Source organism: Podarcis melisellensis, assembly GCF_964234715.1.
Source record: "Podarcis melisellensis genome assembly, chromosome: 1".
Lineage (NCBI taxonomy): Eukaryota > Metazoa > Chordata > Lepidosauria > Squamata > Lacertidae > Podarcis > Podarcis melisellensis.
In genome coordinates, this window is record NC_138528.1 from 46146522 (window position 1) to 46169607 (window position 23086).

Below are 23086 nucleotides of genomic sequence, written 5' to 3' on the forward strand. Positions count from 1 at the left end.
GAGTTTGTAACCTGAAGCGTTTGTAACCTGAAGCGTATGTAACCTGAGGTACCACTGCATCGTTATATAGGGTAAAACACTTATATATAAAAGCTAACCTCTGTTGCTTACACATATGCAGGACTGGCCCTACTGTTAGGAAGAGTGGGGAGATTACCTCAGGCAATCGATGTGAGGGGCAGCCCAGCTGTTCCCCCCTGCTAGAGGTCAGACCAGTGTGGATCATGCACCTTGCTCTTCACCCGCCAGAATTAGTCTGTTGCCCTCTGGTATGGAGAAAGATACCATCCGAGCCAGTGTTAAAGTCAGATTCAACTGAACATCTCATCTTCGCCTTGGCAACAAAATGTTTTAGGTTAGCCCTGTAGAGAGGTAGATATATGTTTGTATCCCGGTTGTATGTTTGGATGTAATGATTTGAATGGGGCTGAAATGCACAACTGCAAGTTTTATTGGATGGAACTACTGTAATTATCTTGACCCATCCCCATTCGGGTTCAGGCCTGGCTATGTGACTAAATCAGCCTTGGTCGCCCTGACAGATGACCTTTATCAGGAGAAGGAGAGGGTGTGTGCAACCCTGTTAGTCTTTCTTGATCTCTCGGTGACTTTTGATACCATTGACCATGATCTCCTCCTGGTGAGATTGGTATTGGAAGCACTAAAAAAAAAAAAATCACTTTAGTTCCCATCCTATCTCCAGGGTCAGTTGCAGAGAAGAGTATTGGATGGTTTTCTTTTGGCTTCCTGAGAGTTGTGCTGTGAGGAGCACAGCGTACCATCTTGCTTCCAGTGCTGTTTAACATCATTAGGAGATTTGAGGTGAGGCGTCATCAGTGTGCTGATGGCACCTACATCTATTTCTCTGTGACATCCAAATCAGGAGAGGCTGTGCAAGCCCTGGACTGGTGCCTGGACTCAGTGGTGGCTGGATGAGGGCCAAGAAAGTGTCTCTGAATCTTGGCAAGACAGAGGCTCTCTGAGTGGGTGGTTTCTGAGTCCATATAGTTGGCAATTGCCTGAAGGAGCAGGTTCATAGTATAGGGGTGCTTTGGGAGCCACCTCTGTCGTTAAAAATCCAAGTGACCTCAAAAACTAGGAGAGACTTTTACCAGCTTTGGAATGAAATTCAAAATGTACACTGATTTACTATCTGTTCTTTTTATTCTAAGCTAGTCAGCCAAAAAAGCCCTCAGTGGACTAATGACCAATAACTAAAATTACATACAAAATTACAAATAACTGGGGCATGGAGAATCACAACAGCAATATTAGCAATTTAACAAAATGCTTTCCTGAATGCGTACTATACTTATTTCAGATTTTCCAAATGTAAAGAAATGTTCAAAAAAGAAAGCAAGTGGATGGCGTCTAGCTCTAGACAGTGATTACACTCATTTCCTAGACTATTTTTCTGCTGTTATCTGAGCAAAATCACTATGTGATGTGCAGAAACTGAGATAAAATAAGATCTCACAAATAGGATCAGCACCCACAAATTACTATATTTCTTCTTCTTGGGGACTTTTGAAAAAGTGCAGCAATTCTGGGCCTCCCACAAATATCAGAACAATTTCTGTGGATGCTTCTCCTGCAAATGTAGTGATAGCCACCAACCTGGAGGGCTTTAAAAGAGGATTAGACAAATTCATAGAGGATGAAACTATTTGTGGCTACTAGCCATAAGGGCAATGTTCCACCTCCACCATCGGAGGCAGTTTGCTTTTGTGTACCTGTTGCTGAAAATCACAAATGGAGAGAGTGCTCTCATGCTCAGGTCATCTTTCCATGCTCATTGCCAGCTTTCTGTAGGCATCTGGCTATCATCATCATCATCCTCATCAAAGCAGTGGTTGGCCACTGTGAGAACAAGATGCTGGACGAGATGGGTGTTTGGTCCAATTTAGCAGGGCACTTCTTATGTTCTAAACACTTTGCTTCTCCAAAGACAAGCACCTTAAAAGAGGGAATGCTTTATACACCCACTAATAAAAGGTCGATGTATCACTTACAGCTGAAATATACAAAAACAGGTGTAAGCACCTTGAATTCCCTTTGGCAGAAAAGGTAGGCTATCAATATTGTTATTGATAATAGGCCCTAACAATAAAGCAACAATGGCAACAAAGTACTTATAACTGGTCAATTAATTAGAGGCAGTTAAAAGAGGAATAACTTTGGAAGCGGGGGGGGGGGGGGAGTCCTAAGGTTCAGGGAACCCCGTAAAGGTAAGGATTGATTGTGGGGTTTGGGTGTGTGTGTAAAAAACTGTGTTTTATTTTTGAAAAAAATGGGGTGGGTGGGGGAATAACTGGGTGGGAAATACAAAGAGTCCTGCCTAGAGGTTTATGCTCTACAGGCAATGTGGAGAAATGGAACTGGGAGCAATAGGGAGCTTACTTAATCAATTAAAAGGGACTTTCCAGAAGGGCTACAATATTGTACAAATTTAGGCTGCTGAAATCCTATAGAAGTCAAGGTAGCCTGCATCATTGCAAAATCTGCTTCTTTATACCGCAGATGAGTAGGTGCAGAAGGGGATGACGCCCCACCCCCACCTTCCATAGTTGTACAGAAGAAGGCATTTCAGCAATCTACACTAGCTGAAATGCCCTCCTCTGCACAACTATTCAAAACAGAGCAGCCCTGCATTTTTTTTTCTTTGCACCTGGCTACCTATAGAGCCAATTAGACAGGGTAGCACTGTGCTAGATGATGTGCAGAATGCAGAGGTGTCATGGCCCCTGCACGTTCCTTCATCTTTTGAACCCCCTGTGTCTCTGGTGAAAGTAGAAGGCTTGTTAGTCTGTGGAAGACAAATGGCCTTTGGTATTGTTTCTTCTAAGTCTGCAAGTAAATAAAGCCCATATTCTGTCCTTTGCAGGTAGCTCATAGACTCGTAGAATAGTAGAGTTAAAGGAACCCTGAGTGTCATCTAATCCAACCCCTGTGATGCAGAAATCTCAGCTAAAGCACCAGTAACAGGTGTCCATCCAGCCTCTGCTTAAAAATATCCAAAGAAGTCTTCTGTAGTAGTTTGGATTTCCCAGTAGGAAACCACTGCTGTTGGTTGTAAGCTACTTTCCAGGTGCTTAAACATAAACATGCAGGTGCTTCATTTATAAATCTTGCTTCAGAAATGAGACTTGTGGAGGAAAAGATGGGTGAGGGCTGGAGCAGTAAATAGCAAGGAATGGAGCAATCTGTTAATTCACCCACGACTGTAGCCATTTCCTTTTTTGCTGTGCTCCTGCTAAGATAGACAGACCACATGTCTGACTTATCAAGGAGGTTATTCTATTAATAATAATAATAATATACAAGAAGGTTGTATATTAATTCCAACCACCATACAGTCCATTGCAAGGTTTTGCACTATTGCCCAATTAGACATAGTGTGCAGAAAGGCATTTGCTTGCATTTGTTCCTTGTCCGGTAGAGAAAAATCCAAATCCTCTCCTGGATTTGCTTTTTCAATTCACTTGGAGGAGGAGGATTATTATTTTGACCACCCACACAGTCCTTCCTTCCATCCTGCTACCTCCTGTCAAGGTTATAATATCTTTGGTGTTTTTCAGTAGCTAAAAACCAATGTACTCTTGATGGCTCAGTTCCTTTCCAAGTTTATCCCATCTTCCATACACAACACAATATGTCAGTGTGTTTCCAGAGAGTATCAGAAGTGGGATGTGATATCCAGCATGTGTGTACCTAGGTGCATAATATTTTGAAGGTGTAAGCCTATTTGAACCCGTGGAATGGGTAAATTTTAAATTAACAACAAACTGATATTATCTTTGCTCACCAGCAAGGAGCTCTTTGAATGACAGTCCTATGAATGAATCCATCTAATTACAGAATCTTGGAAGGCAGGTAGGCAGATGCCAATCAGTGCAGTCAAAGTTTCATTATACAAACTATAAATTATTTCTTCACAGGGCATTTATATATCACGTTGGTTGGTTCACACACTCGACATACATTATCTTTGTAGACTTTACGACAGCCTTGTAAGGTAGGCCTGGCAGGCAGAACCAAAAACTTGGCTGCTCTATGAGCAGCCCAGTCTGCACAAAACAACAAATTGGCCTCAGCAAAAGGCAGATTGCAGGTGGCTGGAATGGAGGCATGAGACAGGCAGAAGCAGGTGGAACAGAGGGAGGAAGGAGGAGAAAAGAGTGAAGAGGACAATAAAAAGAACAATGAAGTTTCTCTCAGCAACAGGCTGCCCAGCCGCAAACTAAGGGGAGATGATTTATTTACACAGCATTTAGGCATCGCATACCATTTCACTACCTGCAAAAACAAAACACCTAAATTAGGCAGTTGAAATCAAGAATGCTTAGTAGCATCCACACCACACAACCATTTCAAAGCACATTTAAAGCATGTGCAAAGCATGCAGCTCCCCCCAAAAGGATCCTGGGAACTGACATTTGCCGAGAAATTGTAGATTGGTGAGGGGTAAGCTACAGTTCACAGGATTCTTTGAGGGTAGCCATGTGCTTTAAATGTATGGTGTGGGAAAGACTTTGGAGTGTTCAGTTGTCTTAGGGAAACAAATTCAGAATGTGCTTTCGTTTTGACTTGTTGACTTTAGCACCTAGCTCTGGCTGGGAGCTGTTGAGGTTGTGGTGGAGTGGGCAAACCAAAATCAACCTGACAAGCCAGAAATCTGCCTGCCACTTTCAGGCAGGGAAAGGCCCAACCACAGAGAAAGGCCATGTTTAATGACATCTCTTGAAAGCTCTGTCCTGCATGAAACTCTTGCCGAAGACCCGCAGACATTGTGCCTCGCCCTTCGCTTTCTGTTGGGAGCTGCTGGGCTATAGAACAGAAAAAGTGAGTTTGCCCCCACCCTCAAAAAAACACCCCATTTAGAAAACTGCAGGTTAGACGCAGAGAGTTCTCTGCAATCACATTTCCCTTGTCACAAAGGCGGCGGCGGCAGCAGCTCTGCGCCTCGGGGAATCGCTCTCCGCGGTGGCTAAATACTTGACGGAGACAAAGGCTGAGAACAGGTGCGTGGGCCAGTTCCTAGCAAAGCCGGTCCCCTGCGAATAAAAGGGAACCTCTTTTCGAGGGAGCTGGAACAAAGGGGAATCAAGCATAAAGCCTGGAGGCCAGGGGCACAGCTGCCTCTCCCGCTGTCCCCTTCCTCGCCCCAGAGGGTGGCTGGAGGGCTTCGGAGGGGACAGGCTGAGTGGCAGCTCCTAATTGCCTTCGGAAGGGGATTTTAACAGACAGATCCTTTCTCTACAAAGCTCAGTGGGGTGGGGGGCTTGGAAATCTGGCAGGGGAGGTGAGGGATGAAGGCTGGCCAGAGAGGATCCACAGTGGCCCATAAGATACCTATTTACCTGACCTTGACACAAAAGCTCTGCTCACACACTATGTAAAAGGATGAAAGTTTACGGCGTTCCCTCCCTCCTTTTCCTCCCCACTGCTCTTTCCCTTCAACCCCATATTGCCTGCAACAGTAAGGTCTCACACCGAAGGCCACTGACCTGTACAAAGGACTCTATGCTTTGAAAACAGGACATACCTTTGTGACCCAAGAAAACTTCTAACAGCACTGCTCCATAAGGAGCAGGGGCTGGAGGGAGCCCTGGCTGAAATGAGGGCCACCTGATGGGGCCCAGTAAACAATAATATTAAATAGAGCTCTTCACTTCTCTCTCCATGGGTGCAGCTAGATCCTTTTAGAGAGAGTGGTCTAATGGTGAGATGGGTGCTCTTGATAGGGTCATTGCTTGAGAGCCAGTGTGGTGTAGTGGTTAAGAGCAGTGGACTCGTAATCTGGTGAACTGGGTTCGCGTCTCCGCTCCTCCACATGCAGCTGCTGGGTGACCTTTGGCTAGTCACACGTCTCTGAAGTCTCTCAGCCTCACTCACCTCACAGAGTGTTTGTTGTGGGGGAGGAAGGGAAAGGAGAATGTTAGCTGCTTTGAGACTCCTTCAGGTAGTGATAAAGCGAGATATCAAATCCAAACTACTACTACTACTACTACTATTCTTCTTCTTCTTCTTCTTCTTCTTCTTCTTCTTCTTCTTCTTCTTCTTCTTCTTCTTCTTCTTCTTCTTCTTCTTCCATGGGGAAGGGCCAGAGTGGTAGGGCAACTGCTTTGCATGCAGAAGGTCTCAGGTTCAATCTCACGCATGCCCAGGTAGAAGCAGGAAAGATGCCTGTCTGAAACGCTGCCATGCAGTGTAGACAGCCTTGAGCTAGATGGATGAGTGGTTTGACTCCATGTAAGCCAGCTTTTCTATGGTCCAAATGGTGGCAAGACAGGTCTGCTGTATTTGCCCTCACCCCCAGTCTGCTGAGAGGGGCCTTAAACGTCTATCCCCAAGTCCTGCCCTGCTGATGCCACTGACGTCTGTGCACACTTCAGTGGAAGTGTGGAAATACTCTTCCTAGACAGTGAGAAGTGCCACCCCAAGTCTCATACTTCCATTTTTTTCTCACTTTTTAACTTTGTTGTGAAAATCAAGATGCTGTAGCCTCAAGGGTGCAAAAAAAGGAAGGAAAACAATCAGGGAAATGCCAGACCAGACCTCAACCAAAAAGGTATCCACTGCTGATCCAGAAGCAAATAGATTAAATCTGGAGTTTTTTCAAATTATTTTTTAAGATTTAATAATATTGTTCTTATTAGTTGTTGTGGTTGTGTATTCTATGTTATTGCCTGTAAACCAGTCTGTTACTCAAAAAGAAAGAAAGAAATTAAGATTAATATATAAATGAAATGATAAAAATGTATCAATAAATGGTGTGCCTTGCAAAATTAGCATGGTTCACTCATTCTCTGACGAGGAGAGAAGTGTGCACATGTGAGTGGTCAGTGGATTTGCTCCCTTAGGAAAATTAATGTACCGTATTTTTTGCCCTATAGGACGGACTTTTTCCCCTCCAAAAATGAAGGGGAAATGTGTGTGTGTCCTATGGGGTGAATGCTGGCTTTCGCTGAAGCCTGGAGAGCGAGAGGAGTCGGTGTGGACCAACCCCTCTCCCTCTCCAGGCTTCAGGAAGCTATCCGCAAGCTGTGGGAGCCCACGGGAGTTCCCCCCAGGTTTCCCCGGCACGCGCAGCGCTGCCTCTTATCCCGAAGCCCCAGTGCGCTGAGCAGCTTCGGGTAGCTCTGTGCAAGTCGTGGGAGGGCTGCCCCGGCTTGCAAAGCGCTGCTTCTTATCCCGAAGCTACCTGAAGCGACTGCTCAGCACGCCGGGGCTTCGGGATAAGAGGCAGCACTGTGCAAGCCGCGGGAGGGCTCCCCCGGCTTGCACAGCACTGCCTCTTATCCCGAAGTCCCGGTGCGCTGAGCAGTCGCGCCGGGGCTTCGGGTAGCTCTGCGCAAGCCGCAGGAGGGCTCCCACGGCTTGCGGAGAGCAGCCTGTTCTGGGGGCTGGGGTTGGGGGAAACTCGGGCTTCCCCCGCCCCAGCCTCGCGCCTTTGGGGGGGGGGGAATAAATTTTTTATTCTTTATTTCTCCCAAAAAAAACTAGGTGCACCTTATGGGCCGGTGCGCCCTATGGGGTGAAAAATACGGTAAATTGTGGAGCTATTTTTACATGCAGAAAATATTTCTGTCCTTCAGCACATTATGCAACAGCATTCTTTCAACCCTTGGGTGCCTCTGGAAAGAGGAAAAGAGCACTGCCCCTATTTTACATACCTAATGCATCATTAAGTTATGGTCTTTGCTGCCACAAGATGCAGTGATGGCCTTTAGATGGCTTTAAAACAATGAAGGGGACTTCAGACTGTGACCCAGACTTCAGCTGCCACAGTGCTTGACCACTGGCTATGCCTGACCAATTTTGGCATTGCACATGGTGCCAATGAAATTTTAAAGACCAGAGTTTGCCACTGCTTATTGTGGGCTTCCCATAGGCTTCTGGTTGGCCACTGTGAGACCACGATGCTTGACTATTATGGGCCATTGGCCAGATCTAGCAGAGCTCTTCTTATGTTCTTAATGTGTGAAATGAATCTATTACAAAGCATTGTCTCAGAGATGAGGTGATATATTTTTTTACACATGATTATTAGTTAACACAGTCTTGATTCCTTGATGCTGCAGTCATCAAGTGATGAGCAAGCATGTGAGATCCATACTTATGTCCCCTTAGGGATTTACATAGGTCATCATTATGGGGTCATGCTTGATGTCTTCTCTAAGTATTGCATTTATTAGTTAATTCTTGCTGGACACATTTGATCAGTAAGTACAAAGAAATTTGCTTAGGGTTACACTCCACGTTACCTGATAAAGACCGTTCCTTTAAATTGCAAACCACGCCACTGGGAACAGAGCAGATATGATTCTACACTTTGCTTTCTACTTAAACGAGACAAGACTGTGAGTGAGACTTCACTAGGAATAATTGAGAGGTTAAATCAATTCCTTTATAAATTCCTGCAGGCAAAAATGGGTGGAGACAGAGGGGAACAAAAAAGTATTGAGTGTATGCAATTGTATTTTTATTTTTTTACATTTCCATTTTTTACATTCTCCCCTCGCTGGTAATGGCTTTAAAGATCCTGGAAATGTATACTTAAGCAGTACGTGTAGGAGAATGTGCTGCAAAGTAATTGCATGTCACAGTGGGAGACTTTGAAGAGAGTTATATATTTATACCGTATGAGTGTAGACCTGGGCTGGTGAGGGGCCGGGAAGAATGTGTTTTGCATAATTTTTTCCTGCCTTTCGCTCTATTATATGACACTCCAGAAGAAAAAGAAGAAGAAGAAGGGAGACGATCAAAGAGAAGGCTTTCCCCCTAATTCCACCCCTACCCTATTTTCTCATCTGATCCAGCAAAGCATGGCTGTGCATGGAAACAGGTTTCCTAATGCGTAGCACTTACTGGATTAGGACCAGAGACCTACAGTGACTGCTAAGTGTTGGTTCTCCCTAGCTATACAACATGGCCTTTAATGGCCCATGCAACCTGGATGCAAATCCAAGTGAGCAGGGTCTCAGGGTGCCAATTGGTGCCCCCTCCCCATTGTAAAAAAGTCCATCAATGGACTCTTTGTGCATCATCTGTGCCAAGTCTAATAGTGATGCTTGAGGAATTCAGTATCTGTTAATTCGGATGCAAACCATCTTGATCTGCAGCTCCCAGTTTTTGCAGTTCTCTGAATTTTGTGATACACTTCTCAGCTCAAAAATACCAAAATGCACTACTAATGCATATTTCATAATAAAATAAATTTACAAGTGTGCACATTGAGATAAAACATTCTTCTGAATCACTTTCCATGAGGCATCCTAAAGCAGTTTTAGATTAACTGATATAAAACAGTTGCATCTCAAAAAAAAAAACTTAAAATGAATTGCATATATAAAAACAATTTTTGAAAAATTTTAAATATAAAGACAGTTTAAAGCAAGTACAACACACACACACACACTCAGTTCAATTCAATTCAATTCAAAGACGGATACCAACTGGGGTAAAGGTTTTAGAAGGCTTCTTGAAAGGCTACTTTAGCAGGCACTGAAAAGGCATGTGTCTAATATGCAGTGGCAGGGAGTTCCAAAGGGTAGGTGCTGCTATACTCTGTGTTTAATTTTGACATTGTGTGGAGCAGACCTCCTGGTAGGATGGTACAGTACTACCTTGGGTTAAGAACTTAATTTGTTCTGGAGGTCCGTTCTTAACCTGAAACTGTTCTTAACCTGAAGCACCACTTTAGCTAATGGGGCCTCCTGCTGCTGCCGTGCTGCAGAGCATGATTTCTGTTCTCATCCTGAAGCAAATTTCTTAACTATTTCTGGGTTAGTGGAGTCTGTAACCTGAAGCGTTTATAACCTGAAGCATCTGTAACCCGAGGTACCACTGTATCTGCAAGATGCCCTCTCCTGCAGAATGCTGGGATTGGTTGGGCATGCAGGGGAAGAGATGAGATTTTAGGTATCCTGGTTCTATTGGCAGCCAGTGCAAATCCTTCAACTGGCCTAACATGATGGTAAGATTCCCCTGCAGAGAGCAGTTGAGCTGCCGAATTTTGCACTACCTTCAGCTTCTAGGGCAGCCTGGAGGGCAGCCCTTCGTAGAGCGCATTGCAGTCATCCAGTCTGGAGGTACATTAGTATCTACATATGTATTTAAAAACATACTCTGTGATAAAGTATTTAAATATAAATGTTAAAAATTTATTTAAATAAAAATGTCCAAGGGAATTGAAGTCAGACCATTGATCCATGTAGCCAGGATTGTTGAGGTTGAATGGCCATGGTTCTCCAAGTTTTTCAGCAAGGTGTCTTTGCCTGAAAAGACTGAACCTGGGTCCTTTTGTGTGCAAAGGATGTGCTCTTCCACAGAGCTTTGACACCCCTGCCCCCCCCAAATAGCACCTTCTTATGCGCCTATTCTAGCACAGAAATGGAAGCCTTGGTAGGAAGTGCTGCATGGAATTAGCTCTATCGTGAAATTTTCTCTGTGTGGCCTTAGTGACCTCAGGAGCTCTCCCCACCTGGCAAACTAGTTTTGAGTATTTGCCACATGTTGAGATTGTCCCCTGGGTCTGTGATGTGGGAAGTTCAATAAGTGGGCTCAGTTACCATGGGCTGGCTGAAAAGATGAACACTGGCTGAAAAGATGAACCCTGGTAAACCAGGATTCTAAATCATTTGGGGAGCCTCCTCACAAGGAGAGATATGGTTCTCTGCTACAAATAATTGCGCTCAACATGACAGTGACAATGATGGGGGCAGGAGGAGCTGTGTTTTACTGTGTTTGATGTTTTAATTCAGGGGTCAGCAAACTTTTTCAGCAGGGGGCCGGTCCACTGTCCCTCAGACCTTGTGGGGGGCCGAATATTTTTTGGGGGGGGGAATGAATGAATGCCTATGCCCCACAAATAACCCAGAGATGCATTTTAAATAAAAAGACACATTCTACTCATGTAAAAACACGCCGATTCCTGGACTGTCTGCAAGCTGGATTGAGAAGGCAATTGGGCCGCATCCAGCCCCCTGGGCCTTAGGTTGCCTACCTGTTTTAATTTGTTGAAAGCTGCCCAGAGTGGCTGAGCCACCCAGTCAGATGGATGGAATATAAATATTATTAGTATTTGTATTATTATAACTTGGCTAAATGGGCAGCCCAGAGGCATTTTCCAGCAAATTTTCCCTCTTCACATGTTACTCAAACATAGAGGACTTAGGATATGCATCCACTAACAGGCTTAATGCCAACCCGTAATCTACCACATCATCACAGCAATTCAGAAAACCAATGGTGCAAGGTGTTACAATACTTTTTGGGCAGCATTTATGTTCTTGCATCGTCTCCCTCTGCAAACTATGATTTGTGCCACAATATGCTCTATTCAACAAAGTGTTTTCTGGCTGATCTCTCCTTTCGCCGGCCATCTTACTGCTGTGATAATCCCTCCATGTGCAGCACTTAGCCATGAAATTTCCCCACGGTAACATGGCAATTTTTAAGTGCCAATTGCCTCCTTCAGCAAATAGTTCTCATTGCGAGAAAGAAACAGCTGCTTTTTGTCAATAGCTTCCCATTATTGCTGCCACCAGAGAATATGGCACAAGGTTTACTTGGAGTAGTTGGGGAGATAAAAAAAAACCTGGGCCACAGAATATGGTTTCATGTTCATTTTCAGCCTGTTTTGCATTCCCTGGATAACTGCAGAATCTCCCAACAATGAAAAAATAGATAATCTTTAATAATTTGGTTTGGTCTCACTTTTTTTCCTGTTGCAATAGTGACTTGACTCCCACTCGATTTTTTTTAAAAAAAAACAATACCAAGCCCAACATGTGCCATTAGATTGATTTGCAACTGTGAAATGTTGTCTATCACATTTCTAAAGTGAAGTAGTGCTGGTGAATGTTATCAGTCACAGAAGTGGTGGGAGAGAGGCAACAATAGCGAAATCTCTCTAACCGTTTGCCTTATACTGTAGGTGAGGGCCAAATTACACCAAGATTGTTTGAATCAGATGTGCAGGATTTTTAAAATGCAATTTTTAAAATGCAAATTCCATCAACTTGGGGGGGGTGACTGATGGAATCGGAACAGGTGGGGGTGACCCCCAAAACAGCCTAGTGGGGAATGAGGATGCTCAGTGGCCATATAATATTGAGGACCTATTGGGGGGAGGCATGGGAAAAAACAGGGAGCACAATGGAATGGAATATTCCAAAAGAGGACATGGCTGGCTGTAACTTTAAACTTGAGAACTCCACGCTGCAGGATTTTGTAGCAGGTTTCACTTGTTTACAATTTGCCTTTGGCTCAAGTAAGTATTAGTGTTGGGTGAGGGGTGGCGAGAGACAACTGCTAGACAATTTCACTGTTGTTGTCTTTTTGAAAATACTGTATTGTAGCTCCTTTCCCCTTTGCCATGATCTCATTTTTCACATCAGGATCAATACAACCCAAGAAGTTAATGTCGAGACTGTACTTCACCTCCTTCCCACCCCGACCTCCTGTTTCCATGCCTGAAGCCGACTCCTTCAATCAATATGGCTCTGGCTCTAATAATGATTTTGGCTCCTTTTCAACCTTGATATCATGAATGGATTTTCCCATGTTTCGCATGAATTATGTAGCTATGTGTTTGCAGCTACATCTGCCTTCTTCAAACATGTTCTCATGCATAAACACTGGAATCAATTTTTAATGAAAGTTGGTGTACAAATGTTTTCAACCAACATTTTTGTCCATAATACAGGATTGGGTCAAAACCTTCCTTCAACACTTTTCTCAACACAAAATGAAAAGACGTGACAAGTATTCTGCATAAGCAGCAAATAATCAAAGAATAAACATGATCCTGAACTGTACCATGCCAAACCTGGGCTGAGCTGAAAGCTCTTTCACAAAAATATGCCCCCAATTTGGGGGCTCAGGTGGGAAGGGAGCAAATATCCCTCCATACACAACCAGGCTACCATTTCCCACTGCCAACACCTGTTTCAAGGTTATGGGAATGATAGTGCTTCCCAAAATCTCTGCAGCTTCCTTCCACTATTTTTTCCTTTCAACACTTCTGAGAGTGAGGGCAGAAAGCACTACTTTCACTCTAACTGGCATCGTGGTAATGCTTTGTCATCACATAGTATCACCAGGTAGCCAATCAATAATTTTAGGTAGGAATTTCAGGTCAGCCCTTTCAGATTATAGATGGAAAGCAATGAAATTCTTCAGCAGTGCTTCCAGGACAGTTTATGAATTACAAGATAATACATCAATAAAATAAAATATTAGGGACGCGGGTGGCGCTGTGGGTAAAACCTCAGTGCCTAGGACTTGCCGATCGCATGGTTGGCGGTTCAAATCCCCGCGGCGGGGTGAGCTCCCATCTTTCGGTCCCAGCTCCTGCCCACCTAGCAGTTTGAAAGCACATCAAAGTGCAAGTAGATAAATAGGTACCGCTTTATAGCGGGAAGGTAAACGGCGTTTCTGTGCGCTGCTCTGGTGCTGGCTCGCCAGAGCAGCTTCGTCACGCTGGCCACATGACCCGGAAGTGTCTCCGGACGGCGCTGGCCCCCGGCCTCTTAAGTGAGATGGGTGCACAACCCTAGAGTCAGACATGACTGGCCTGTACGGGCAGGGGTACCTTTACCTTTTACATCAATAAAATACAGGATAAACATGTGAATATCTATCTATCATCTATCTATCATTATCATCTATCTATCATATATTATCTATCATCTATCATCTATCTATCTATCATCATCTATTTATCATCTATCTACCGTATTTTTCGCTCTATAGGACACACCAGATGATAAGACGCACCTAGGTTGGGGGAGAGGAAACATGGAAGAAAAAAAAATCTGAATCCCAGAAGCCAGAACAGCAAGAGGGATCTGGCTTCTGGGATAGCCTCTTGCTGTTCTGGCTTCTGGGATAGTCGCTGAAGCCTCTCCTGGGCAGCGGGATGAAGGCTCCCCCTGCCTGGAAGAGGCTGCCCTCTGTCCCTTCCCCCATCTCCTGCAAGAACCGTGCACTCTTTACAGGGAGCGCAGTTCTTGGGGGCTTTTCTGCATGCTCTGTCCTTTCCCCCCACTTCCCACAAGAGCCGCACGAAGCCTCCTCAGGGCAGCGGGGAGCCTTCATCCCGCTGCCCTACGGAGGCTTCGCGGGGGCTATCCAAAAGCCAGAATAGCTAGAGGGAGCGCTGCACAATGCTCCCTCTAGCTGTTCTAGCTCCGTGGGAACTTTTTCCTAGACATCTTGTAGGGTAGGGCAAATCATGCATGTCTGCCCTAGGAAGAATCATGTGCCCCCTTGCAGAGATGGCTTATGCACCTCCCTATGGAGACTCGGGATTTCTCCCTCTGTACAAGACCCCAAGAAGAATGCACTGCCATGAACACGGCTCTCATGATCAGCACAGAGAGTACATCCAGGCATGATGTGACTGTTCAGAGGCTGACTAATTCAGTCCAACAATGCTTCTTTGGAAAGCAAACCGAGTGCCAGCTGCCAGTAGCACTCAAGTTAGCCTTGGCTCCTAGCCTGTTGAAGTATAACGCAGATGGAAAATGTTAAGTGTACTGGCCCTTAACAAAATAATAGCGATGCCCCTGGACTCTGAGCCTTAGCCGCTAGTGTGGAGCCAACATACTGAAACGGGAACTCATAGATGTATTTGGAATCCAAATCTAAACCCATATCCTATTTGCAGCATTTACTTCCTTCGTTGGCTCAGCTGAATCAAAAACCAGAAACACAATGTCCCCAAACCATTTTATTGGGCTCCAGCTGTACCCTTGCTTTCAAATGTTCCGTGTGTGATACATCTGTGGTTTTGAAAGATCTGATGGAATGTTTCCCACATGTTCGGTGTTGCTCATTTCCAAGCTGTTCAGCATTGCTAAATTGCAGCCAGGGCCGAGGCTGAAACTACACATGATCCTCAGCTGTGTGATTCTCTCTCAACCCCCCCCTATATATTTTCTTTTCAAATGAAAAGCAACCTTGGGGAGTGTGCTTGAGAGTGAAAATAGTGACAGGGGGAGGGGTTGCTTAACTCTTTCACCCCTGGCAATCTTTCCTCTTAAACACCACTCTCAGCAGAACTTTTCTACCTGCGGGGGGCGGGATATACTAGGCGATACGCAATTGTGGCAGCTCACCCATAAAAGTGGCATTCTGCAAAGGGGAGCCCTCTTCTTCTTGTTGTTGTTGTTTAGTCGTTTAGTCGTGTCTGACTCTTCGTGACCGCATGGACCATGGAGCACGCTAGGCACTACTGTCTTCCACTGCCTCCCGCAGTTTGGTCAGACTCATGTTGGTAGCTTCGAGAACACTGTCCAACCATCTCATCCTCTGTCGTCCCCTTCTCCTTGTGCCCTCCATCTTTCCCAACATCAGGGTCTTTTCCAGGGAGTCTTCTCTTCTCATGAGGTGGCCAAAGTATTGGAGCCTCAGCTTCAGGATCTGTCCTTCCAGTGAGCACTCAGGGCTGATTTCCTTAAGAATGGATAGGTTTGATCTTCTTGCAGTCCATGGGACTCTCAAGAGTCTCCTCCAGCACCATAATTCAAAAGCATCAATTCTTTGACGATCACCCTTCTTTATGGTCCATCTCTCACTTCCATACATCACTACTGGGAAACCCATGGCTTTAACTATACGGACCTTTGTTGGCAAGGTGATGTCTCTGCTTTTTAAGATGCTATCTAGGTTTACCATCGCCTTTCTCCCAAGGAGCAGGCCTCTTCTTAGTAAGCCCTCTTCTTAGTAACAGCTGAATCCAATAGGTGCACTGCACTTGCAAAAGATGGCGTGAAACCTCTGGTGTAACTGCCATCATTGTGCTGATGACAGTTAAGCTTTGCATGCCACCACTTGCACTATTGTTTGTACAACCACTTGTGCAACAGCCTAAACTCTCTTATGTTAAATCACACTCCCTAGGTACAGTACATGATTTTTTCATCCCACAGGTGAGAAAGCAGCTTGGAGAATAATTTCGAGTATGGGAAGTAATTGGAGGGAGAAGGGTTAAGCAGCCCCTGTTTCTTCATTCTTCACCCATATCCCACCCTGCTGTTGCAAGCTCTTGATCACAACTTCTAAGGCTGCTTTGCATTATGAAATGCTGAGCCTTCAGGAGAAAGAATCAGAAAATCAAGTTGGGCAGGTTTCCAGGTTTGTCTTTGAAACATAGGGGCCAAATGTATGGGCAGCCCCCCCCCCAAGTATGTGGGGATGGGGCTGAGCCCCTCTCCAATCTTGGGGGCCTTGCTGGCCTCCTGGCGGTGGGCCTTGTTGGGTTTCCAATGCACGTGACGTCACATGTGTGTCTCACTTGTGACATCACATGCACCTACCGCTTGTAACATCACACACATGTGATGAGCCCGCCACCCAATGTTGGGTGGAACTTGTTGCCTCCGCTTTGAAACCATGAGGGCTAGCCACATACACCAATTGAAACATGGAAGTTGAGAGGCCCACAGGAGGAGTCCAAATTCTGTGCAGGATTCCAGGCTCTGCCATTACCGCCTTCTGACAGTCACCTGACCTGAGAAAGTGTTACGAAGAGAGCAGCAAAGCACTGAGGTCCCTCTATTTAACTGTGCTGCCACTTTGTGAAGGCCTTCTGGGAAATGATATATAATGAGTTGAAAAAGGTATTTAAGTATACCTTCACCAAGAAACCAGAGGCCTTTCTTCTGGGCATTGTCGACCAGAAGGTGTTAAAGAAAGATAGAACATTTTTCATGTATGCAACAACAGCAGCAAGGATATTACTCGCTAAGAACTGGAAAACTCAAGATCTACCCACACTGGAAGAATGGCAGATGCAACTGATGGACTATATGCAATTGGCGGAGATGACTGGCAGAATCCGAGACCTGGGAGAAGAAAGGATTGAAGAAGATTGGAAGAAATTCAAGATTTATTTACAAAAATATTGTGATTTAGTGGAATGTTAAGAAGGATGCTTGGTTATAAATAATTGGCCATCACTAAAATAGATCAGAATTTGGTAACAAGAGAGATTAAGAGAAACAAAATTTGTAGGAGAATCTTTTTTATTGTAATTTAATAAGTGGTTACAAATTTGGAAATAAGATGATAATTTGCTTGACAAAAATTTATTAATGATGCAAGTGGGAGCGGGAGACGTGAGGAAGTCCAAGGATGTTATGAAATTTTGTAAAAACAAAGCAACACTGTTTATTATTATTGTATTTCTTTTCTAAAAATTCCAATAAATATCTATTAAAAAAAAATAATATTTAACTGTGATGCCACTTTGCTCTTACACTTCTTTGGGCTGTCGAAGCAGCCATGTGTCTGTGGGTTTCTAAAAAGGAGTCCATGCTTTTTCCAGCTCACTAAGCAACTGTGTGGTTGTATATACAGTGACAGAGCAGCTGCCCTTACAGATATACCGGGGGTTGTTCCTAAGAGCCATGAGTTGTTTGCACAGTTTAGTCATGCACACCCCTGAACTCCTCCTGCAGCTCTCTGGAGATGAAGGTGAAGGGAGGACAAAGTGGATGCTTTGATTCATCTGCTTTGCTTTTAGCTTCCTTGCTGAACTTCAAAGGGAATCTCATGCTTTTGAGGGAGACACAACAAGCCTCATTTGCTTCCCCCTAAGGGCACTGCCCTTCCTTAAGCTGTGACCCTGGGACCTGTGCTGTCGCTGCTCATCACTGCTCAGGCTGGGGGTCCTGATCCCCCCCCCAAATGTCCTTGGTTCATCCTACAAACAAGCAACAACATTCCCTCTCGCTTAATGTTGAGAGCATTATTTTGTGGTTAAGTTTGTTTGTGTGTGTCTGTGTGTGTATGCATCTCACTTTTGAGAGCTCACTTTTTAAAAATGAAAAGGTAGGTCAAGCAAAATGCAAAATGATTGTTTTCAACAATCGAAATAAAATAAAATACATTAGGAAGGTGGCAGAGACCTGCACGCTCAGAGTAGCTGAGGCACATTTATTTCCAATTTGTCATTGTCTGAGATCTGCAAATGATTAAATACAAATTTAATAATAAAATAAATATTAAATGAGTGCTGGTTTGTGCCAGACATTAGAAGATGCTGTGATAGAATCATTTTTAGGCCAAAATAAAAATGAAAATCCTTTAAATGCCTTTATGGTTCTCATGCTGCAAAGGTGGAGAACGTGTGGACCACCCAGATATTATTGGATTCCAGCTTTCTTCAGCCAGCTGGCATAGTTAATGATATAACCATGCTATGAATATGTACTTTTGATCACACATGCTTTTTGTGCCAGGCGCTGCTATTACTTTACAAGGAAAGTTGTGATTCTGTTGTTTCTTTGTAGGTCTGGGGCAGACCTCTTCAAGGGGAAGAACAGTGCTATTGGATTGGGGGGATGGTTGGTTTGGATGTCATCTTTGGATTCTCTCCTAGCATGTGGTTTTATAGCTGTATGATGGGGTTCTGTAGTAGAGGGAACTGCTGAAGTGATGGAACCAGTTTCTTTGTTAATGGCCCCCTTCATCATGTCTAAGGAGTTGGTCAAGAGCAGGTCTGTTGCCATAGCAACAGCTAAGCCAGCAATGCTACCAGAAGGATGAGGCCAGCTTTCCTTCCTTCGTCTGGCCGGAGGCCCCATCATCTTAAGGCCAGGAGAACAGTAGATCGGGGCTAGCATGGAATACACTTACACCTGAATAGCTCTCTGTGTTGGAACCAAAGCTATGAATTTGGAAGGTGGGTAACCTAGAAACCTAAAAGGGTTGGAATAATATCTGTTGTAGTGATAATGCTGTGAGGTTTCTCACCGCTTAGAGACTGTGGTACGTCCACATGCACACAAATATACGTCCACATGCACACAAATAAATTTTCAATTTTAAAAAAAGGGATTGGAGTTATGCACTGATGCTTCCCTGTGCTTGTGTTTTATTGTGTTAAGTTTGTATCATTGTTAGCTGCCATGAGGACTCCTGGTGATGCAGAGGGGCAGAGGACAAATTCTTTCATCATCATGGTCCATGATGTGCTTCTATATTATTTAATTAGGTTCCCAGAGGGCTCAGTGGAGCCAAACTGATGGGAAAGAATCAGCCAACAAGCAAATAAATGGTATAGTTAGGCATTATACTGCTACATGTCCATGAAATATGTGGAGACACTGATTCAAAGTCTGTATTGTTATGCTGGGGTAAATTCCCACTTGTCTTGTGAGCAAGCTTACCCTCAGACAAGCTCTAGTCCTTTGTGAGAAATTGATGTTTGATTATTATCTCACAGAATTTGTAGATCTGTAATCTGGAAGTGAGATAAAACCACAAAGGAAGAATAAGGCTGACACAGTAAGCATAGCTACTTCCTGACACAAGTTCTGCTGAAATCAACGAGAATTACTCCCAAATTCGTTCTGGGATGTACATTTCAATGGTATATGCGTGTTATTTTCCTTTTCCTTTTCTTAGGACGTTCTCTGCTACAAGTTTCACAGATGATACACAGTATAGAAAGCTGAGTAATTTATAAGCCGTTTACCAGAAAACTTAGTTTGTTTACACATTACCCGTTATTCTGGCTCCAGTGCACGTCCACTGCTGGCTTTGAATCTGTGTACACATGATATTGGGGACGAGGGTGGCGCTGTGGGTTAAACCACAGAGCCTAGGGTTTGCCGATCGGAAGGTCAGTGGTTCGAATCCCCATGACGGGGTGAGCTCCCGTTGCTCGGTCCCTGCTCCTGCCCACCTAGCAGTTCGAAAGCATGCAGTGCAAGTTGATAAATAGGTACCACTCTGGCGGGAAGGTAAACGGCATTTCCGTGTGCTGCTCTGGTTTGCCAGAAGCGGCTTAGTCATGCTGGCCACATGAGCTGTACGCCAGCTCCCTCGGCCAGTAAAGCAAGATGAGCGCCACAACCCCAGAGTCATCCGCGACTGGACCTAACGGTCAGGGTCCCTTTACCTTAACACATGATATTAGCCACAATGCAGAGCTATTGTGTAGTTTCTTGAGAAATGCTGCTATTTGATGCGTTCCCCTTCAAACTGGTTTCACTCCAAAAGCAAAACTGAAGCCACATTCACTTTGCAGTTAAAGCCTGAGGTGTGCATTTGAGACACCCATTGCACATGTGCAGATGACAGTGCATGCGCAGATGACAGCCTCATGGGTTGTAGGGGCAAGGAAACCAAACATCAGGTGTACATGAGGCGAAGACACCCCTGCCCTCTCACTGGTTTGTGTGCAGCAACATGCAAATGTGGCTTGAAACATTGGAGTGTCTGTTTGCGTGACCTTGCTACTTGTAAAGCCACTAACGTGTACATAGCCTTGGGGTCAATGTATAGAGCCATATGCCTTACTCAGACTACAGTATTTTCCAAGTGGATATTGCCATACTATACCTCTTATGATCCAGCTCTGGCCAAAACTGGTCACAACAGATCTTTGGTGCTTGGAGGGAAGAGGGATGAGATCAGTGCTATTATTCTAGAAAAAGAGGTGCCAGAACTCACCACGAACACCTCACTCGTTCTCTTAGAATGGCAGTGGTGCCTACCTTAGAGGTGCTGGAACTGCGTTCTGGTGAGCCCTGGCTGAAAAAAAGCTCTGGATGGGATCACGTTGGTTGGCCAGTGCTGCACACATTTTAAAGTGGGGGTGGGCCCTCCAGTCCTCTCTAAATGGCCACACCTCCTCTCTCTAGGCCACACCCTGCACAGGCCTTCTCCTTGAGTGCTTTTGCCTGGCTGGGATGACACCTCTTGCTGGCCTAGATGGAAAGGAGTGTGTCGGGAGTATGTGTAGAAACCTCTGCTGTATTGGGCTGGAATGCAGGCTGCTGTCCAAAGGGAAAAGTCGTATCTGTTGCTCTGTGTACTTTTGCCTCTGGCTTTGGCCACCACTGGCATGCAGCCCCTTCATGTATGCCTGTGAGGGGAATGCAGTCCTCAAGCTGAAAAGGTCCTTCATCCCTGCTTTTACGAATCAGTGCTGACCCAGCTGATTTCTACTTTAGCTGGAAATTGCACTATAATGATTCTGTCCCTTTCACCTAGCCAGAGCCCACTGAAATGAAGATCTCTCTCTCTCTCTCTCTCTCTCTCTCTCTCTCTCTCTCTCTCTCTCTCTCTCTGCGTTTCTGCTTTCTTGACTCTAACACACATAGATCAGAATGACTGCAGTGTGAATGCTCCGGAAAAGAGAGTGTGTGTGCATGCGCACACACGGTTTCATGCCTTGCATGGCATTGAACTAGATGACCCTAGTTCTTCAATTCTATGATTCTCTGACATCTTAGCTCCCTTCCTTTGCTTTCATATGCACAGGGCTCTGCACTGCTCAGATTGGAAAAATGCCTGCTTAATAAGGGACATACTGGGATTAGAAGCATAGTGGAAGATATGGCAGATGGGTCGGGGGCCACAAAGGCTCAGATCTGATGCGAGGCTTTTCCCTACAATGGGAGCATTAGTTTCTAGCTGGAGTCCAAGGAACATTAAGGGGCTTTCTGGCAGGGGAGCGGGCTTGTAAAGCGGAGGAAAATTGCTGGCAAGGCACTTTGGAATTAGGAGCTGATGCTATTTGGGTTGAGCCTCCCTCCTTCCAGTCACCGTTGGGATTCCTCTCTTGAATAATAAGGCAACTCTGATTTTATATGGAACTTGAGTGTTCATTCAAAATGCATCTCCAGATACTTAGGGAGCTAATAGGACTGGCAGAATCATCAATAATGCAAGGGAGGAGGCAAGGAAAGTGGATTAAGTATATCCACTAGGAGCACACTAGTTGATACTACTACATATCAGGGCCACCCAGAGACAGGTGGGTCTATAAAGGCCAGATGGCAGAAAAATACCACTGAAGAGAATGAAGCAGAGGGCCTTGCGGAAAGCAACTTAGCTGAGAGAAGAGAAAGAGAGAGTTGCTGACCAGTTAGTTCATCATTACTAAGGCACTGTGGGTTCTGTGGCTCAAGTACAGAAAGGCAGAATTTGAACTCTGTATCCTAAGATATTTTTTTTTAAAAAAACCCTCAAGTTTCTGGACCTTAAGGGGAAAAACCCTGCCCCAAAGATGTAGATTTTTTTCTTAAGCAGTAACAGGGAAGTTAAAGTGTGATGTCATAACATAACATAATGTTACAATAGTGGGTGCTACCCCCTGCCAAGCAGTAGAAAACTCCAGGGAGTTCCAGGTGCTAACCCAATGTCTGTGCTCCTTTGGGGGATTGAAGATGTGGCGGAGAGTGTCGTAGCTTTAAGAAATGTGGTTTATTCACCTATTTACACCTTCATTCCGCGTGTAGGGAGTCCAGCTCGCACAGCATGGTCATCTCACGCAGGACTTGTTCCCCACAGCAGTGCAGCACTGGAGTCAAAGTCATCTCTCCCAACCAGCCTGCGCAAGATGGATCCCAGTCTTTTTTTTTAATTTCCGTTCTTCCCAGCACACCTTGCTCTTTTCCTGTCACTTTTAACCCCACCCAATCACCATGGCAACTTCTCTCAGATGGGCCACATGACACCTTTTGTCATGTTGAGGCTTCTCTCCCATGTGAGACCCTGCCTTGGAAAGAAAGCTTAGCCAGTACTTTCCACGGGCCTCCAATCTTCCCTTTTGGGGTCTCTCCAAAATCTATAATGCCAACAGCGTAAGAGCCTTGCTACATCAAGCCAGTGGCCTTTCTAGTTCACCGTTGTGCTTTTGTAGTGGCCTCTGGAGAACACTGCCTTTTCCAACAACTGGTATTCAGAAGCATATTACCTCTGACAGTGGAGGTAGAATGTAGTTATCAGGGTGAATAGCCTTATCTTCCCAGAATTTATCTAATCCTGTTTTGAAGACATCCAAGTGGCTGGCCACCCCTTCCTCTTGTGAAAGCAATTTCCACAGTGTAACAGCGAGCAGTGTGAAAAAATACTTCCTCGTCTGTCCTGAAACTTCCAGCGTTCAGCTGTCTTTGAGCATTATTGGCTATTTCAGCCAATGGGGGTATTTTCTGTCTCTCCCCACTCTCGTTATGAAAACTGCTTGATAACACTGATTTCCAAAATTTTGGGGAAATCCCCATTCAAGCCTGTTCTATCTTGGGTTGACAGCTGAAGATTTTCTGTGGACTCACCTCCT

The 23086-nt window shown here is 44.9% G+C and overlaps 1 protein-coding gene across 3 annotated transcripts in view; it reads left to right on the forward strand.

Annotated features, from left to right (window-relative positions):
* Positions 1-23086, forward strand: part of LOC309357996 (deubiquitinase DESI2-like) — a 47405-nt gene that overhangs the window by 12347 nt on the left and 11972 nt on the right. Inside the window, exon 1 of one of the 3 annotated variants that reach the window (XM_081890761.1) lies at positions 4744-4842. The exons of the other annotated variants lie outside the window; for them this stretch is intronic. Coding sequence (XP_081746887.1) covers positions 4759-4842 — 84 coding nt within the window. The 5' untranslated portion in view covers positions 4744-4758. Of the gene's footprint in view, positions 1-4743; positions 4843-23086 lie in introns of those variants that run through there. 3 annotated transcript variants of the gene reach the window in all.